Source organism: Oncorhynchus keta, chromosome 33 (assembly GCF_023373465.1).
Source record: "Oncorhynchus keta strain PuntledgeMale-10-30-2019 chromosome 33, Oket_V2, whole genome shotgun sequence".
NCBI classification, from domain to species: Eukaryota; Metazoa; Chordata; class Actinopteri; order Salmoniformes; family Salmonidae; genus Oncorhynchus; species Oncorhynchus keta.
Window position 1 is genome coordinate 19,336,081 of NC_068453.1, and position 15,896 is coordinate 19,351,976.

The 15,896-nt window shown below is 45.8% G+C and overlaps 1 protein-coding gene across 1 annotated transcript in view; it reads left to right on the plus strand.

Moving 5' to 3' along the window:
- The first annotated feature begins 283 nt into the window (after positions 1 to 283).
- Positions 284 to 15,896, plus strand: part of LOC118366348 (transmembrane and coiled-coil domain protein 3-like) — a 46,367-nt gene continuing 30,754 nt past the window's right edge. Inside the window, exon 1 of the mRNA XM_052492379.1 lies at positions 284 to 507. Within this exon, the coding sequence (XP_052348339.1) occupies positions 463 to 507 (45 nt within the window). The 5' untranslated portion in view covers positions 284 to 462. The remainder of the gene's footprint in view (positions 508 to 15,896) is intronic.

Below are 15,896 nucleotides of genomic sequence, written 5' to 3' on the forward strand. Positions count from 1 at the left end.
TCCCTACTACCTCTCAGCCTGTTGTTCTGGCTGCTGACTCCTGATTGGCCTCAGAGGTAATAAATGAACGCCGTGGTGAAGCGTGCCCGGGCGGGCCAAGGAGGGAGTTGGATAAGAATCAGAGACCTCAGGCGGGGGGGGTGGGGGATGGTTACTGCCTTATAAGGGCGTAGAAGTGTGTGTGTGTGTGTAGGAGTGTATCTTTGTATTTTTAGGGTGTTGGTTGGAGAAGTCCGAGCCGGGCCTTGTGACGACACATCTTTATCTCCACTGACAGGAAGGAAGGGCTTTCACCAGAGCCAGAGGGAAACCACACACACACACACTCACACACTCCTCCCACAGTAGCTGTTCCTCTAAAAGGCTGCCAGCTCTTTGATGATCACTGAGCATCTTCTGGAACTCGTAGGAATGAACTTTGACTTTACACACTCTGGCCCTTAACCCTGAGGACGAGGAGAGATGAAGAAGCACTTCACAACCATCCCACTCATCCACGTCACAGAGGTAGGGTGTGTGTGTGCGTGTGTGACTGAGACTGTATGTCTCAAGGTACTACAGTCTCCAAGCTGTTTCCAGTCTAAACGTAGTCAGAACAGTAGTCACATGCTGTCAGCTGTGTGTTTATGCTGCCGGCAGTTCATAGGCAGACTTTGACAAGCACCACGTGAGGAGCTGTGTGTGTGTGTGGGGGGGGGGGGACATTTGGATAAATGTAAACACCAGTTAAACGGATGGTAGAGTTACAGAAAAAGAGCCAAGCAGGGAGAGGTTGTGTTTGACAGTTTGCTGTTGTGTCAGACATGTTGTGTCCTGCCCCTGTGTGTGTGTGTGTGTGTGTGTGTGTGTGTGTGTGTGTGTGTGTGTGTGTGTGTGTGTGTGTGTGTGTGTGTGTGTGTGTGTGTGTGTGTGTGTCCACGCGCATGTATAGTTAAACTATTCTGCTTACCTAATGCCAGAGGGATGTCTTTAAAACCAGTCAGTCATAGATGGCTGATCTGCTTTTAGTTATCCAGACCACATCATTAATCTCTCTCTCTGCCCTACCTATTTCTCTCTCTCTCATCACCCCTTCCCTACCTTTAATACCTTTCTCTTTCTCTCTCTCTCTCTCTCTCTCTCTCTCTCTCTCTCTCTCTCTCTCTCTCTAATCACCCCTTCCCTATCTTTAATGCCCCCCCCCCTCTTTCTCCTCTCTCTACCAGTGAGTGCCTCCTGACTGGCCTATGGTAGTCGTAGTTGTTGTGATTGTGCTGAGTCGTGTGTGTGTGTGTGTGTGTGTGTGTGTGTGTGTGTGTGTGTGTGTGTGTGTGTGTGTGTGTGTGTGTGTGTGTGTGTGTGTGTGTGTGTGTGTGTGTGTGTGTGTGTGTGTGTGTGTGTGTGTGTGTGTGTGTGTGTGTGTGTGTGTGTGTGTGTGTGTGTGTGTGTGTGTGTGGATAATGACTCTCTTCTAGTCAGTCTTGCCACAGACCACTAATGATAAAAAAGAGACAGAGAGGGAGAGAAAGAAGAGGTATGGTGGAGATGTAGGCATAAGGTTTGTCAGTAGTTCTCTGATAATGTTGACCCTGGCTATTTTGATGCTGTCTCCCTGTACCATGGACATATACCATTACCTTTATACCATTAGGGCTGCATTGGGTTACTGTGTGTGCATTGGGTTACTGTGTGTGCGTTGGGTTACTGTGTGTGCATTGGGTTACTGTGTGTGCATTGGGTTACTGTGTGTGCATTGGGTTACTGTGTGTGCATTGGGTTACTGTGTGTGCATTGGGTTACTGTGTGTGCATTGGGTTACTGTGTGTGCATTGGGTTACCTCTCTGGTTGTGCACCTCATTAGAAAACAACCACAAGACTCCAAAACCAGTGCGTGTGTGTGTGTGCATGCATGTGTGTGTGTGTGTGCACGTGTGTGTGTGTGTGTGTGTGTGTGTGTGTGTGTGTGTGTGTGTGTGTGTGTGTGTGTGTGTGTGTGTGTGTGTGTGTGTGTGTGTGTGTGTGTGTGTGTGTGTGTGCGCATGCATGTGCGTGTGTGTGTGTGTTGGAATAATGTTTAAATCTTTCCATACCCAACCTGTCTAAGTCCTTAAACTCTTACCTTAATAAATATTAGATGCCATGGTAACGCCTTAGTAACTCGTTGCCTTAGATACGAGGAGCTTGAAGGCCTCGGTCAGTTTTGCTGATCTCTTTCATGTTGTCTCTTTCATCACATAGTAGGTGGTGGGTAACTCGGGACACATCTCAGATGTAGTGTCAACATGGCCTTATTGTTTTAGCTCGTTAGTGGTGTGTGTGTGTGTGAGAGATTGTGTGAGTTTGTGTGAATGAAGGTGTTGTGTAAACATCTAGTGCTCGCTCCACCCAGGGCTCACACTGGGGGGGGGTACTCCATTACACAACCCAGCCAGTCTGCTGTAACCCCCCCCACCAGCAGCTGACCCTCACTTCTGGACCGATGCTGTGTGAGGTTCATCTGGGGAGAATACCAGTCAGCCTCTCTGGTTGTGCTCATCATTAGAAAACAACCACAAGACTCCAAAGCCAGTACATTAGTGATAATTACCTCTCACCGCACTACCTCAGCCCATCCCCGTCATACACATCAGTCATCACCCCCACACCCCCTAATGTTCAGTTGATAAAAACACTCTCTGACCTGTCCACCAGGATGTGTTGCCATGGGAACAATATATTTTTTTCCTCCAGTAAACATACTTTGATTCCAATTTCACAGCAATTTGGCCATCAGGTGGGCTGCCAGACAGACACACACACACACACACACACACACACACACACACACACACACACACACACACACACACACACACACACACACACACACACACACACACACACACACACACACACACACACACACACACACACACACACACACACACACACACACACACACACACACACACACGCACACACACACACACACACAACACAGTACACACTCATCACAGACAAAGTAGGTGATTGTTACAATGGGTAGTCCTGGGTTTGACATGTGTCTCAATGATCAGTGATCTGTACTCTGAAAACCTTTACGGTCGTATGAGAGAGTGCTAGGGTGTGTGTGCGTGCGTGCATGTGGAGGCGGGCTGGCTGACCGCCTAATTGTATTGAAATTGGCTGTGTGTGGTGAGTGTATAAAGCGAATTTACAAATTTGTGAAACTAATTACGTGAAACTGAATGAAAACACTTCATCCCAATAAACCTCGTCTAATCTTGCAATTCAAAGTACAAAGCAAACACTGCAAATAGGCAACAACATTAGCTACTTTCATTTAATTGTCTCAGGGTAATACTTTCCACCCATTAATTCCCCTCCTCCTCCCATTATGTCAACAGAAAAGAGAATTGTATTTGGAACAACCTCTCATATTCCTGTGGGAGGTCTGTTTTAGTGCCAAATCAAAGAAGACTCTAATAACCAGGATAAAGAGTTGGCAGACAGGGCTGTGGTGTAAGAGAGAGAGGGAGAGAGGAGAGAGAGAGAGAGAAGGGAAGAGAGAGAGAGAGAACAGACTCATCATTTGTGTGAATGGAGTCAAAATGAAACTAAAAAAGTGCATCCTTTCTTTCCCTCTCCCTTAATCTCTCCCTCTCTATTTTTTATCTGGTGTGATTCCGCGTGTTATTCACAGCTGGGTGCTTTCGCTCGCTGACAGGCAGGATGCATCAGTCTGTTATTATCAATCCATCTCCATCTGACAGTGGCTCTGCTCTCTCTCTCTCTCTCTCTCTCTCTCTCTCTCTCTCTCTCTCTCTCTCTCTCTCTCTCTCTCTCCCCTCTATCTCTCTCTCTCTCCATCGCTCTCTCTCCTCTCTCGCTTTCTCTCTCCTCTCTCTCCTATCTCTCTCTCTCTACCGCTCTCTCTCCTCTCTCTCACTCTCTCTCTCCTCTCTCTCTCTCTCCTCTCTCTCTCTCGCTCTCTCTCTCCCCTCTCTCTCCTCTCTCTCTCTCCTCTCTCTCTCCTCTCTCACTCTCTCTCTCTCTCTCTCTCTCTCTCTCCTCTCTCTCTCTCCTCTCTCTCCTATCTCTCTCTCTCTATCCCTCTCTCTCTCTCCTCTCTCTCTCTCGCTCTCTCTCTCCTCTCTCTCCTCTCTCTCCTCTCTCTCTCTCCTCTCTCTCTCTCGCTCTCTCTCTCCTCTCTCTCTCCTCTCTCTCTCTCGCTCTCTCTCCTCTCTCTCTCTCGCTCTCTCTCTCCTCTCTCTCTCTCTCTCTCTCTCTCTCTCCTCTCTCTCTCTCGCTCTCTCTCTCGCTCTCTCTCTCCTCTCTCTCTCTCCTCTCTCTCCTATCTCTCTTTCCTCTCTCGCTCTCTCTCTCCTCTCTCTCTCCTCTCTCTCTCTATCGCTCTCTCTCTCTCTCTCTCTCTCTCTCTCTCTCCTCTCTCTCTCTCTCTCCTCTCTCTCGCTCTCTCTCTAACACCACAGCCCTGTCTGCCAACTCTTTATCCTCTCACAGTTCCCCATCGGTCAATAAACACACTCAGAATAGACCTTTTAACACTAAAAAAGACTAGTTAGGTCAGAATGCCACCGGCTTGATATTTGGGTTTAGACGTGAGTGTGTGGGAGAATTATATGAGTGTGTGTGTCAGAGCGTGTGTGTGTTTTCTACTTATAGGTATACATGAAAGGGTGTGCCCTGCATCACTTTGGACCCCCACTAAGGGAGTGACATATCAGATCTCTTTCTAGAAGCTGCTGGAGCCTCAGTGGCCTATAGGAAACCGACCCTCTGACCATAGATCAGAGGTCACCATAGTTAACACAATTAGGTTGAGTGTTTGCGTTCTTAATGGTAACGGTCAATTGCCCTGTCTTTCTATGAACTCTACTATGTTGTTTTCACTCTTATCCTCTCTCTTCCTTGTTGTCCACCCCCCCTCTCTCTCTCTCTTTATTTTTTTATTTTTTTATTTTACCTTTATTTTACTAGGCAAGTCAGTTAAGAACAAATTCTTATTTTCAATGACGGCCTAGGAACAGTGGGTTGACTGCCTGTTCAGGGGCAGAACGACAGATTTGTACCTTGTCAGCTCGGGGATTCGAACTTGCAACTAGTCCAACGCTCTAACCACTAGGCTACCCTGCCGCTCTCTCTCTCTCTCTGTCTCTGTTGTCCCTTCCTCGCTCTCTCTCTCTCTCTCTCTCTGTCTCTCTGTCTCTCTGTCTCTCTCTGTCTCTGTTGTCTCTTCCTCGCTCTCTCTCTCTCTGTCTCTCTCTCTCTCACCTCTCTCTCTTCCTCTCTCCCCCCCCCTCTCTCTCTCTCTCTCTCTCTCTCTCTCTCTCTCTCTCTCTCTGTCTCTCTCGCTCTCTCTCTCTCTGTCTCTCCCCCCTCTCTCTCTTCCTCTCTCTCTCTGTCTCCCCCCCCCTCTCTCTCTCTCTCTCTCTCTCTCTCTCTGTCTCTGTCTCTCTCTCTGTCTCTCCCCCCTCTCTCTTCCTCTCTCCCCCTCTCTCTCTTCCTCTCTCTCTGTCTCTCCCCCCTCTCTCTCTCTGTCTCTCTCTGTGTCTCTCTCTCTGTTTCTCTCTCTGTCTCTCTCCCCCTTCTCTTTCTCTCGTTCTGTCTCTCTCTCTCTTCCTCTCTCTCTCTGTCTCTCTTTATCTCTGTCTCTGTCTCTCCCCCTCTCTCTCCTTTCTCTCCTCTCTCTCTCTGCCTTGTATCTTCTTCTCCCGAGTGGCACAGCAGTCTAAGGCACTGCATCTCAGTGCTAGAGGCATCACTACAGACACCCTGGTTCGATTCCAGGCTGTATCACAACCAGCCAGGATTGTTCTTAACTGACGAGCCTAGTTAAATAAATATACAAACAATTGGTATTATTCTCTCTCTTTATCTGGCGGTTGTATCTGTGGTTAATCAGGTATATACACTGGTAAGACCCTCTTTCTCTCTTTAATGATATTCTGCCACACAGTCCAGTCAGATTTACAGCTGAGGTTGAATATTACCGTCCCCCTCCTACCACCACCCACCTCTACCAGTCACTCCCCCCAGCCCTGTATTCATATGTCCCATTTTCTGCCAGCTGTGCTGGGACAAAAGAGACCGTGGAGGTGGGAGGGATTAGTGGCTTGTGGATGGGTCTCTTGGTCCACCATTTCACTCTGGGTCTGAATAGAACAGAATACGAGGAGTAGAGGAGAGGAGGGGAGGAGGAGGACAGGGGGCAAGGAGGGGTGTTTTGTTGGGGGCAAGTGGGGGGGGCAGTAAGTCTTTCTCAATAGTGTGATGTCTGGCTGAAAAGGGGGTCCAAGGGGAAAGGAGGGAGAGAGAGAGAGAGAGGACAAGAGAAGGGTAAGAAGGAGAGAGAGAGAGAGAGGACAAGAGAAGGGTAAGAAGGAGAGAGAGAGATAGAGGACAATAGAAGGGTAAGAAGGAGAGAGAGAGGGGACAAGAGAAGGGTAAGAAGGAGAGAGAGAGAGGACAAGAGAAGGGTAAGAAGGAGAGAGAGAGAGAGAGAGAGAGAGAGAGGACAAGAGAAGGGTAAGAAGGAGAGAGAGAAAGATGACAAGAGAAGGGTAAGAAGGAGAGAGAGAGAGAGAGAGAGAGAGAGAGAGGACAAGAGAAGGGTAAGAAGGAGAGAGAGAAAGATGACAAGAGAAGGGTAAGAAGGAGAGAGAGAGATAGAGAGGACAAGAGAAGGGTAAGAAGGAGAGAGAGAGGACAATAGAAGGGTAAGAAGGAGAGAGATTGAGAAGACAAGAGAAGGGTAAGAAGGAGAGAGAGAGAGGACAAGAGAAGGATAAGAAGGAGAGAGAGAAAGATGACAAGAGAAGGGTAAGAAGGAGAGAGAGAGAGAGAGAGAGAGAGAGAGAGGACAAGAGAAGGGTAAGAAGGAGAGAGAGAAAGATGACAAGAGAAGGGTAAGAAGGAGAGAGAGAGATAGAGAGGACAAGAGAAGGGTAAGAAGGAGAGAGAGAGGACAATAGAAGGGTAAGAAGGAGAGAGATTGAGAAGACAAGAGAAGGGTAAGAAGGAGAGAGAGAGAGGACAAGAGAAGGATAAGAAGGAGAGAGAGAAAGATGACAAGAGAAGGGTAAGAAGGAGAGAGAGAGAGAGAGAGAGAGAGAGAGGACAAGAGAAGGGTAAGAAGGAGAGAGAGAAAGATGACAAGAGAAGGGTAAGAAGGAGAGAGAGAGATAGAGAGGACAAGAGAAGGGTAAGAAGGAGAGAGAGAGGACAATAGAAGGGTAAGAAGGAGAGAGATTGAGAAGACAAGAGAAGGGTAAGAAGGAGAGAGAGAGAGGACAAGAGAAGGGAAAGGAGAGAGAGAGAGGACAAGAGAAGGGTAAGAAGGAGAGAGAGAGAGAGAGAGGACAAAAGAAGGGTAAGAAGGAGAGAGAGAGAGAGAGAGGACAAGAGAAGGGTAAGAAGGAGAGAGAGAGAGGACAAGAGAAGGGTAAGAAGGAGAGAGAGAGAGGACAAGAGAAGGGTAAGAAGGAGAGAGAGAGAGAGGACAATAGAAGGGTAAGAAGGAGAGAGATTGAGTGGACAAGAGAAGGGTAAGAAGGAGAGAGAGAGAGGACAAGAGAAGGGAAAGGAGAGAGAGAGAGGACAAGAGAAGGGTAAGATGGAGAGAGAGAGAGAGAGGACAAGAGAAGGGTAAGAAGGAGAGAGAGAGAGAGAGAGAGGACAAGAGAAGGGTAAGAAGGAGAGATAGAGAGGACAAGAGAAGGGTAAGAAGGAGAGAGAGTGAGAGAGAGGACAAGAGAAGGGTAAGAAGGAGAGAGAGAGAGAGGACAAGAGAAGGGTAAGAATGAGAGAGAGAGAGAGAGAGAGAGAGAGAGAGAGAGAGAGAGAGAGAGAGAGAGAGACAAGAGAAGGGAAAGGAGAGAGAGAGAGGACAAGAGAAGGGTAAGAAGGAGAGAGAGAGAGGACAAGAGAAGGGTAAGATGGAGAGAGAGAGAGAGAGAGGACAAGAGAAGGGTAAGAAGGAGAGAGAGAGAGGACAAGAGAAGGGTAAGAAGGAGAGAGAGAGAGGACAAGAGAAGGGTAAGAAGGAGAGAGAGAGAGAGAGGACAAGAGAAGGGTAAGAAGGAGAGAGAGAGAGGACAAGAGAAGGGTAAGAAGGAGAGAGAGAGAGGACAAGAGAAGGGTAAGAAGGAGAGAGAGAGAGAGAGGACAAGAGAAGGGTAAGAAGGAGAGAGAGAGAGGACAAGAGAAGGGTAAGATGGAGAGAGAGAGAGAGAGAGGACAAGAGAAGGGTAAGAAGGAGAGAGAGAGAGGACAAGAGAAGGGTAAGAAGGAGAGAGAGAGAGAGAGAGAGAGAGAGAGAGAGAGAGAGAGAGAGAGAGAGAGAGAGAGAGAGAGAGAGAGAGAGAGAGGACAAGAGAAGGGAAAGGAGAGAGAGAGAGGACAAGAGAAGGGTAAGAAGGAGAGAGAGAGAGGACAAGAGAAGGGTAAGATGGAGAGAGAGAGAGGACAAGAGAAGGGTAAGAAGGAGAGAGAGAGAGGACAAGAGAAGGGTAAGAAGGAGAGAGAGAGAGAGAGAGAGAGAGAGAGAGAGAGAGAGAGAGAGAGAGAGAGAGGACAAGAGAAGGGAAAGGAGAGAGAGAGAGGACAAGAGAAGGGTAAGAAGGAGAGAGAGAGAGGACAAGAGAAGGGTAAGATGGAGAGAGAGAGAGAGAGAGGACAAGAGAAGGGTAAGAAGGAGAGAGAGAGAGGACAAGAGAAGGGTAAGAAGGAGAGAGAGAGAGGACAAGAGAAGGGTAAGAAGGAGAGAGAGAGAGAGAGGACAAGAGAAGGGTAAGAAGGAGAGAGAGAGAGGACAAGAGAAGGGTAAGAAGGAGAGAGAGAGAGGACAAGAGAAGGGTAAGAAGGAGAGAGAGAGAGAGGACAATAGAAGGGTAAGAAGGAGAGAGAGAGAGGACAATAGAAGGGTAAGAAGGAGAGAGATTGAGTGGACAAGAGAAGGGTAAGAAGGAGAGAGAGAGAGGACAAGAGAAGGGAAAGGAGAGAGAGAGAGGACAAGAGAAGGGTAAGGAGAGAGAGATAGGACAAGAGAAGGGTAAGATGGAGAGAGAGAGAGAGAGAGAGAGGACAAGAGAAGGGTAAGAAGGAGAGAGAGAGAGAGAGAGAGAGAGAGAGAGAGAGAGAGAGAGAGAGACAAGAGAAGGGTAAGAAGGAGAGAGAGAGAGAGGACAAGAGAAGGGTAAGAAGGAGAGAGAGAGAGAGAGAGAGAGAGAGAGAGAGAGAGGACAATAGAAGGGTAAGAAGGAGAGAGATTGAGAGGACAAGAGAAGGGTAAGAAGGAGAGAGAGAGAGAGAGGACAAGAGAAGGGTAAGAAGGAGAGAGATTGAGAGGACAAGAGAAGGGTAAGAATGAGAGAGAGAGAGGACAAGAGAAGGGAAAGGAGAGAGAGAGAGGACAAGAGAAGGGTAAGAAGGAGAGAGAGAGGACAAGAGAAGGGTAAGAAGGAGAGAGAGAGAGGACAAGAGAAGGGTAAGAAGGAGTGAGAGAGAGAGGACAAGAGAAGGGTAAGAAGGAGCGAGAGAGGACAAGAGAAGGGTAAGAAGAAGAGAGAGGAGGTAGTTGCTGTCTATTCCACTCCCTGCCTTCTCCTCTCTACAGCCTCTCCATGCTGGTCCCCCCCTGCCATTCAAGTTTAGTACAGTTCTGTTATGACTTATGTAATTTTAACAACCCAGTGTTGATTCGTTCCCAGCCTGCCCTCTGAGTGCGTTTAATAATGTCTGGCAGTCAGAAAGTAGCCTCTGTTATCACACATGGCTGAGGTATGAGGCCGGCGAGACTGATTGGTTTGTCAGAGAAACCCATCCATGGAAACAGTGGCTGTGTGTGTGTGTGTGTGTGTGTGTGTGTGTGTGTGTGTGTGTGTGTGTGTGTGTGTGTGTGTGTGTGTGTGTGTGTGTGTGTGTGTGTGTGTGTGTGTGTGTGTGTGTGTTCTCACTGAGTCTAAAATCAGTAGCTCGTATCAGATAGTAGTGGAGAGGAAGCAGTACGAAAGAGAGAGACAGAGTGTAATGTGTACAGTTCATTTTTGTATTGTTTATTTCACTTTTGTTTATTATCTAAACATAAACATATGTTTCCCATGCCAATATAGCCGTTAAATTAAATTGAATTGAGAATGTAAGAGAGAGACAGAGAGAGAGAGCGAGAGAGAGCGGGGGAGAGAGAGAGACTCTGTAAAGGCCATTAGCTGAAAAGGACTGGGTGGGAGATTGTCAGCATTTAAAAGATAGAGAGAGATGGAGATGTGATGTGATGACTACATTCACTGACACACAGCTTCACTTCCAGAGAGAGAGAGAGAGAGAGAGAGAGAAGGGGAGAGAGAGAGAGAAGGGGAGAGAGAGAAAGAGAGGGGGAGAGAGAGGGAGGGAGAGGGAGGGAGCTTTGGAGGGAGAAGAGAGTGATTTAAGGGGTATGCAGAATGACGCATAATGGTTTGAGAGAGATGAGGTTGTTTTTCTTCTGGACAGAACTTGTAGGGTGTAGGATTTGGTCATCACAAACTAGTTCAACCACACTATCCCAATTACATAGAGACAAGGACCGTGTGTGTGTGTGTGTGTGTGTGTGTGTGTGTGTGTGTGTGTGTGTGTGTGTGTGTGTGTGTGTGTGTGTGTGTGTGTGTGTGTGTGTGTGTGTGTGCGTGTGCGTGAGCGTGTGCGTGTGTTCACTCTGTCTCAGTATACTGAATCTTTTCAGAGTACCCGCGTTACTGCGTCGAGATTAGGGAAGATGTCACACAGACTGTCTGTCACACATGCTCCATACACACACTGGTAAAAACAGGACTGAAACAGAGAATACAGATTCACACTTTGTGTTCCCATATGTGCATATAGTGATCTGTTCTCCTAATCCGATTACGCTCAGCACATCACCAGTCTGGACAGATAGGCATTAACACTGCTAGAGGAGCAGCAATGCACTGTGTGTGGGTGTGTGTGTGTGTTACTGAGACCCAAGCAATGTGTGTGTAACAGAGACCCAGACAGTGTGTGACCTAATCTGGCCCTGGCGTCTCTCTGAGTCACACAGGAAGGAGAAGGGCCAGAGTTCCTCAGAGCAGTCTGTTCCAATGCCTTACCAGGGGGAATCGTCTGTTCGTTTCGATTTCCTTGTTCTTCGTAAGATTATCACACAATCACCCACGCACAAACACAGAGGGCAGCTTTGAGGTCAGTTCCGAGCCAGTATGACTCTTGTAGAGGCTTCATTAGGATCCCATTAAAACATTCCAGATCTCTACATCAACATTCCATAACTCTACCTACATTTTCTGTTCCGGAACCATGTGGGAAGTTAGAGGTCAGATTGGGGTGACGTCTGGGACAGAGACAGGAAGTGGCACAGGAAGTGTAGAATGAACACAACGTCAGGGGGAAATGGAACAATGGCAGTCTTTGCGATAAACACCACTCGTACGCGCACACACCAGATGAACTATAGCCCACGGTCTCTCTATGCAAAGTCAATATTAATAAACTGGACAATCTTATCTTTCAGAGTAATTGGATTATCAACTAAAAAGAAATGGACTATCAAGCGAGACCACTAGTGCCATTTAGATAAGATGTTGCGGCAAAGGAGAGAGTGTGTATTTATAAAGAGCGAACATACTGGAGGTAGTTCAGCTCTCAGAGGGATGAGACTTCTGTCTGATTAATTAAGAAAGCAGCAGAAAAGGAGAGGGAGAGAGAGAGCGGCGCAAGGAACTAAACAGTTGAGACCAGTGTAAAAGATGTATTAGAGTTCCATGTCTGGAGAACTTCTGATTCGTGCTCTGATCATTGTGAGTTATATGAGCAGACTGTGTGTGTTTGCGTGCGTGTGTGTGTGTGCGTGCGTGTGTGTGTGCTTGTGTGCGTGTGTGTGTGCGTGCATGTGTGTGTGCGTGTGTGTGTTCGTGCATGTGTGTTTGCGTGCGTGTGTGTGTGCGTGCGTGTGTGCGTGCGTGTGTGCGTGTGTGTGTGTGTGTGTGTGTGTGTGTGTGTGTGTGTGTGTGTGTGTGTGTGTGTGTGTGTGTGTGTGTGTGTGTGTGTGTGTGTGTGTGTGTGTGTGTGCAGCATGCATCCATGTTTGTTCTAAAGCTATTCTCCCTGGGCACACATGGTGCTCCAAGCCAAATCAATGCAGCCAAACACCAATTTAGACCAAATGAACGTTCCATTCCTCATTATAAATCAAACACATTTGAACTAATCAACAGGCCTACATAGGTGATAATGGAATAGAAGTGGATTAGTTAAATGGTCTGAGCAAAGCAGCGAGATCTGTCCCCAATCCCTGTACCCTCTACCTCTCTGACCTTATTTATAATACTAATAATAATAATAATTTGGTGGGGGCTTATATTTGTCCTATTTCATGTACAAGTGTTTATTATACGCGTGTGTGAATTGGAAATGTGTTTTTTTGCATATCCTAACTCCCCCTGGGAAACCCTCGGAGAGTGGGGTCATGGCCAGGGTCTGCCAGTGACCCTGGAGCAATTAGGGTTAAGTGCCTTGCTCAAGGACACATCGACAGATTTTTTACCTCGTCGGCTCTCAGATTCTAACTAGTCGCTAGGATACCTGCCGCCTCAAGAAGTCTATTTTGTGTTTATAGTACGGAAAAAGATGGAAGCAATATGGTTGAAGCTCCCATAAACCCATTTGAGGACTTGTTGCTTACCTGGTTTATTCAGATCTGCCAACAGTGAAGGGGCTAGGTGGGGCCAGGCTATGGGCTGTTTTCAGCCTGTGTTGAGAGTGACAAGGTAAAGAAGACATGATGACTTCTCTCCTGATGGATTGTACTGTCTCTGGCTGCAGTATTTCTGATACGCAACATGTAAATAACTCATTAATGATTCACCCCCACCAAATGTATCAACATATTCTCCCTTCTCCAATTGACTCCGTATCTAATGGATGAATTACTCCAGAGCCAGATTCCATCGGATCCCATCTTGGCACTCATGCCACCCCTCTCTGTGCCCACCGTGCCCTATGTGCCAGGTGATGTTCTCTCCCTCCAAGCTGATTCATTCAGTCTTGGAACGTCTACCTGTCACCGGCCCGGTCGTTATGGCCATTATGGCTGTGTGACTCTCTCTTTCTATTGGCCACCAGAGGAGCTGCTCTCATTCTGCCAGCCCAGTCTTACCGGGACACATCTGACTCCACAGGCACTTTGGGATTTTAGGGTATCAATGCAGAGTGTGTGTGTGTGTGTGTGTTACTCACACTTTTAAGCAGTACCTTCACACATTCATTCAGTGTATGAAGATACAATCCGATCGTCATTATCTGTCTGCCTCAAATCAATTAACACTAATACATTTTATTTGATATATTCCCACCTTGGCTACCATTTTAATATACTGTGTGATTGTGTGTGTGTGTGTGTGTGTGTGTGTGTGTGTGTGTGTGTGTGTGTGTGTGTGTGTGTGCGTGCGTGCGTGCGTGCGTGCGTGCGTGCGTGCGTGCGTGCGTGCGTGCGTGCGTGCGTGCGTGTGTAGGCTTATGTGTTATTCACAACTGACGTCCACCTGTATACAGTGTGTGCAGTTCAGTGCAATCCTTATTTTCTTTCTGCCTCAAATCAATGAATGACTTTCCATCCATATTGCCTTCTTAGCTTTTGGTTCATTGCCATTTCCACTTCCAATATGTAGGCCTATATGCCTATGTGCATACAGTTGAATCGGAAGTTTACATATGTAACAGTATAACTTTAGACCGTCCCCTCGCCCATACCCGGGCGCGAACCAGGGACCCTCTGCACACATCAACTACAGTCACCCACGAAAAAGAATAATGAAATTAATGACATAAAAATGATTCTGCTTATTTCTATTGTATGTAAAGAATCCAAACAGTACATCTCTCCACAATAGTGTAAAATCTTCATAAATGTGTTCAATTATAAACCTACTGATGTCTTGCCACAGTTTTCTTACATGCATACAATGCCAAAAAAGATGCAAAACTGTTTCTGGGTGGTCATTACAAAAGGAGCAATTTGAGTTGATGTTTTCCTTAAATTTCTTCATATAGTGGTTGGCAGGATAATATTTATGAATAATTTTAAAGGAAACTTCCTCAATTTTGTTAACAAGTAGGTATGTGTGTGGCAACATCCAAACCTTTTTCCAACAGATATTATCAATACATCCATTCCAATAAGGCACGACATAAGGTACAACATCCTGCTGAAACAAGGATCGTATCGCTCTGTTGTTGAATGGACCAAAAGAGAAACAAATCTTTCCTACTGATGAGTCAACAGGGTCAACAGAAGGTAGGCTCTGAGGGTCAGGTCTTGACATGTTCCTGAATAACATAACAACATCTGAGGGAATGGCATCTAAAACAATTGCAAAATATTTAGGTGTTACAGGGACCTTGTAAAGTGATAAGAATACTTTATAACTGAGTAAAAGACCCTCTGCATTTACCAGTTGGCTCACCAATAGGATATTATTTTAGAACCAATATTCTAAAAACAGAGAGGTATTTTTATACAATATATCCCGATTATTCAATATATAATATCTGTGTGGAGAAATATTGTGTTTATAAATTAAGGACCATGACAAGAAAACCTGCCAATGAAAAGCAGAGAGTTTCACTGGAACTTTGTCAATATTATAATTGCAAAACAACATGAAGTTAAGGCCACCAAAAGTAGAGAAGATATGATGAGGAATAACATTCCAGGTAGAAGTGGGTCTTCTTAGGAATTGTTTTATCCAATTGATCTTAAAAGTATTATTTAAAGTAGTAAAGTCCAGAATTCCGTCCACCATTCTCATAAGTGTTCATTACAACAGTTTTCCTAATGTAATGGGTACGGTTTCTCCAAAGAAAGTTGAAAAGCATCTGGTCTATCTCCTTGCTTATTTTACTGTCAAGATATAAAGATAGAGCACCATATGTTCGTCTAGAGATACCTTCAGCCTTGGTTATTAGGACTCTTTTAAAGATAAATCCCTCTGTAGCCATTGATTTAGTTTCTTCTGGGTTTTTTAAATAAGAGGGTTAAAATTGAGTAAGCCTCTAGACTTCTGATCCTTTGTAATGGTTATGCTTAAATATGTAAGTTCTTCTTTTACTGGAATACCATAATTTGAAGGTGTCACACAATATTTGACAGCTAAGAGTTCACATTTATTAATGTTAAGATATAGACCAGACGCTTTGGAAAAGGATTGTATCACATTGATCGATATGGGAATTTGGTTAGCGTCTTTCTGGCTTATAATAATTTATTTACCAGCTATGGAAATACCTTGTACAGGACTATTATTTAAAGAATTTGCAAGAAGTTGGGTGATTAATAAAAACAGGTACGGAGAGATAGGACAACCTTGCCTAATTCCTCTCTTTAATTCAAATCTAGGTGAGGTGCCATATTTCAATTTGATAGAGCTGTTACCATTTGCATAGAGAGTCTTAATTAATAGCCTTACAGAAAAAAATCCCCAAAGCCAAGTCTCTCAAGGGAGTGGAAGAGAAACTGATGCTCTACTGTGTCAAATGCTTTATAAAAATCTAAAAATAATATGAAGCTATCCTCAGTTATTAGGTCTGAGTAGTCAAGTACGTCTAATACTAGTCTGACATTGTTAGAAATATGTCTGTTCCTCATGAAGCCAGACTGTGTTTCATCAATGATTGCATCCAGGACTTCCTTAAATCTTTTTGCAAGTAGTGAGGCTAATATCTTATAGTCATTATTAAGAAGAGAAATTGGTCATTAAGAAAAGGGGAACTACTACTTCAAGGTCTCAGAGCAAGTGACGTCACCGATTGAAACGCTATTTAGCGCGCACCGCTAACTAAGCTAGCCGTTTCACATCCGTTACACATACACTTAGGTTGGAGTCAATAAAACTTGTTTTTCAACCAC